Below are 4,018 nucleotides of genomic sequence, written 5' to 3' on the forward strand. Positions count from 1 at the left end.
TATTTTTTTTATATTTTTAATTATGATTTTTTATTTTTCTTGAATTTTTTTACGGTTTATTTTAGGTCACAAAATCCTTCTTTTTTTTTATCCTTTATCCTTTGTATTTTAACGTTTACCTCCCACTATTTGAAAACCATAACCAAACCATTGGTTTCTGATATTCATTTTATTTTTTAAACTATATTCTCATAACTTTTATAATCAGGTTCAATTTGCACAATGTAGTTTTTCTTTTACATTTTCAAAACAAAAAAATAAATAAAAATAAACGAGCTGACTTGAAAGCTTTACAAAAGTTCGTCAACCGATTTCAGCCATTATATACACACCGGAGTCAGGATCATTCTCATCTCCGACTTCGGTTTGGCCTCCAATCATCACCATCACTGAGCTGCTCTGCTAGAAGATCAACCGGCAACGACCCTGGAGGAGCTGACTTTTCACTCAAGTCAACATAATCATCATCCTCTGATTCCTCATCAAAATAGTCCTCATCCTCACTATAATCCTCGTATTCAGAATCACGCGTTTGACTGTCTTCATTTGACACAACCACTGCTGGATACGAATGCTCTGTCACCTGAGAAACCGTCTCAAATTCCTCAACCACCTTCAACAGATCATCAGGGCCCATATCAATATCTTCCAGTAACATCGCCTTGCTCGACTCAATAGCCCGCCTCCATAACTGTGTCATTCGAGGACTCGAAATCGATGATCTTATTTCTGATGTAAAAAGCAAAATAAACGAATTATTAGACAAACCGAAACTATAACTAAATATATATTTAATGTCTTATGTGTGAACCCTTGGGTGGGCAAAAGTAAAATTGCACTAATTTTGACGTTATTTTACTAATCACGTGAAAATAACGTTAAAAGTGGCGGAAGGTTAATCAGGCATCATGTGGTGGCGTTGATAGCCGAAAGACAAGGGCACATGCACCAATCAGCCAGTGTCCCGATGATTGAGTATTATGTGTCTTATGTCCAAGGCTTGATTCAAAACTACTATCGAGCCGGGGGTCTCACCGGAAGCAGCCTCTCTATCCCTATGGGATAGAGGTAAGGCTGTCTACATCTTACCCTCCTCAGACCCTACCATAGCATTGCTATTGGTGGGATATACTGAGTACGATGATGATGATGATGATGATGATGATGATGATGATGATGATGATGATGATGATATTTAATGTCACCAAATAATATTAGTTTCACAATTACCTGAACAAGTAGGATCATTTGCAACGGTTTCAGAAGTAGGGCCAGAAGATATACGCGCACCATGGTACATAGATCTCCAACCATGACCTCTCCATATCAAGATTTGTTCGTCGTCAAAAGATAGTAGCACACAAGGGACCAATTCCTAGAAAATATATAGCAAATGAAATTGCAGCATTGTAATGGATTAAATTTTAATCAAATATAGAAAAGATCTACAAACCTTTAACTTAGCACCAAGCTTCTTGTAATCACTTGCATGCATCCCTCTACAGTCGATCTTCACCAACGGAGATTCTTCAAAAGCGTGTCTCACATCTTTCACTAGATTAAGATACACTCCATTTTTCGCTGTTAAATAGACGATTAAAATCACTAAAATCAAGTAAAATGAATTATGTAACACAATGGGCCAATATGTAACTCTAAACTATATAAGTTTACCTAGTTTACAAATTGGGGGAAGTTTTTTTCCTTTCATTCTTAACTCATCGGCTTCGTCTTTAGTCAACCCTTCGGGTGCTTCTTGTATGAGTTTAGGGTAAACCGGAGTTGCAGGTTTCCATAGCATCACTGGGTATTTTGGTCGATTATGCGGGTCATAATGTCTACCACGAAAAAGATACAACACACCACCGGTTCTAAGAATGATCTTACCACCTGTTTTCTCCTGTTTTTTAACAAACATTTAGCATAAATGTTTCACTTAGATAAATCAACCTAAATCTAAAAAATAAATGATTTAATGAACCTGAAGAACACGACACAGGTTTCTCATATCGACCGTGGGAACTCCGAGGCATCGGACTTTACAAACAGGATCCCTTCTCCAATGCGAATGTATCAACTCCAACATATTATGTGTCAATCCATCCCTTCCTACGAAACCCAATTTATAATTTAGGATTAGCAGGCTGTAAATACAGGTGCAAACAAGTCAAGAAGTCGAGCCTTATTGACCCTGAGTGAAACCTGAGCCTCAAAGCTTGTTTAGTAATCGAACCAGAGCTCGAGCCTTGTATGAGAAGACCGTTTAGGCTCGCCGAGCAATATGTATATTTAAATATTAGCTTTTTTGGACTTCTATGTATTAATTTAACATCACACAACCTAGCTCGAGCCAAGCTTTGGCTCGTTTAAGGTACTGCCCATGAGCTAGATTTGAGCTCAAACTTGTTTAAGGCTTCTCGAAATATATCTAAATAATTAAAAAAGTTAATAAATAATACACAAGCCGAGCTCGAGCTTAATGGGGTGTTTGGGATTGCTTATTTTAAGCAACTTATGACTTATTAACTTTTGGAAAAGTAAAAGTGTTTGGTATTGTCTGTTATTGTAAGAGGATAAGTTAATAAGTTACAAAGTTTAACTTATGAGAAATGTTATAAGGAGGTAAAATAAGAAATCCCAAACACCCCCTAAGAAGAAAAGCTTGAAACAAGCCAAGCTCGAGCTCTTGTAAGTCAAATCGTCGAGCCTAAGGTCTGCGATCAGCTGGTTCGCACCCGTAGTTGTAATTTGTGCATTTTATAAGTGGAGTGTTAATACATTACCAAGATTGACCTGGCGGTTACTAGAAACATGACGTTTAACAAGCTCCTGTCTCTCGGCTCGGGTCAACGGCTTCCCGAGCACTTCATCCCTCGGCCTGACTTCAAAATTCCCAAGCTCGTATGGCTTCAGCATCTCCAGTCTTTTAACATTATTATTATTATCATTATTCGGATTCACCGACTCAAAAAGCTTAATCTTTCTAGTGGATTTCTTCAACGGCGGTTTACCGGTCCAAGGTCTGGGCATAGTCGGCGGGGCGAATGGAAGAAAAGCCGGCTCGCGAATGGCAATCGGCTTGGCTCGTGGAACCTCGGAGTAACTGTACTGGAATTCAAACGGGGCGCCGGGGAGTTGGTAGGAGACGCCGGAGTCGCCGACGACGACGGAGCGGTCGCCGTCGGAGGAGAGGACGTGGGCGTGGGGGTGTTTGATGGGTTTGTAGTATTTGGAGCGGTGGTGGAAGGTTTTGAATGCGGGGTTGGATTGGGGTTTGGGTTTGGGTTTTGATGGGTATTTGGGGATGGGTATTGGGGGTTTGATGGTGGTGGTGGGTGGTGGTTGTGGTGGTGGTGGTGATGGGAGGGAGGAGAAGAGGTTAGGGTTTGGGAGGGAGGATAAAATCGTCATTTTTGGAAGATGAGTTCGTTACTTGCAGTTGCAGACCGAGAAGTTGTTGCTGGAAATATCTTCAAGAGTGATGATGATGATGATGATGATGATAGGATGGGGGCTTCAGTTCAGTGGCTATATGAGATTTTGTTTTGAGTTTTATAAAAAACTATCCTGGTGAATTAAGTAACACCTATGAGTGAAAATTTTGAAATTGTTTATACCGGCCATCGGTTTGGTTGGTCTATTTTTTACTTTTGGTCAGTCGGTCGGTCGGTCGGTCGGTCGGTTTAAAATTTTTCAAATCGCAGCGAACGGTTTGGTTAGTGGTTTATACACCAACTAAATGAAACCAAACCAATTTGTAAATATTGAATGCATTTTAATCTTTTTTATTATTTAGTATTTAGCATGTTTTGTCATATATATTAGATATATTTAAAATGTAATTCAACATAATTTTTTTTAATACAAGTAAGCTTGTCTATTACAACTTTAAATTAACCTAATTTCAGTATGATTTTTTTTTTTTTGTAATATTTATTCTTGTTATTTTGCGTTTGAGGTCTTCCGTTAATTTTTACCATTTGTGTGGCTAAATTTAGCATTCTCCTTGTTATATCCT

General features: G+C 38.8%; 1 protein-coding gene across 2 annotated transcripts; it reads right to left on the bottom strand.

Moving 5' to 3' along the window:
- Positions 1-235: 235 nt before the first annotated feature.
- On the bottom strand, positions 236-3,440 carry LOC143614121 (CRS2-associated factor 2, chloroplastic-like). 2 transcript variants are annotated; one of them, XM_077087645.1, is made up of 6 exons: positions 2,784-3,440; positions 1,982-2,109; positions 1,675-1,900; positions 1,454-1,554; positions 1,231-1,375; positions 236-729 (listed from the first exon to the last, which is right to left on the bottom strand). In XM_077087645.1, the coding sequence occupies exons 1-6, from the start codon at positions 3,409-3,411 to the stop codon at positions 350-352; spliced, it is 1,608 nt and encodes a 535-aa protein (XP_076943760.1). In that variant the 5' UTR covers positions 3,412-3,440; the 3' UTR covers positions 236-349. The 2 variants fall into 2 exon arrangements, with proteins under 2 accessions (XP_076943760.1, XP_076943759.1); XM_077087644.1 differs by having other exon boundaries at positions 237-729; positions 1,454-1,581.
- Positions 3,441-4,018: the final 578 nt, after the last annotated feature.

The sequence above is a fragment of the Bidens hawaiensis genome, unplaced genomic scaffold (genome assembly GCF_021521415.1).
Source record: "Bidens hawaiensis isolate Kalapana, Puna unplaced genomic scaffold, B.hawaiensis_p1.1 tig00039051_1, whole genome shotgun sequence".
Lineage (NCBI taxonomy): Eukaryota > Viridiplantae > Streptophyta > Magnoliopsida > Asterales > Asteraceae > Bidens > Bidens hawaiensis.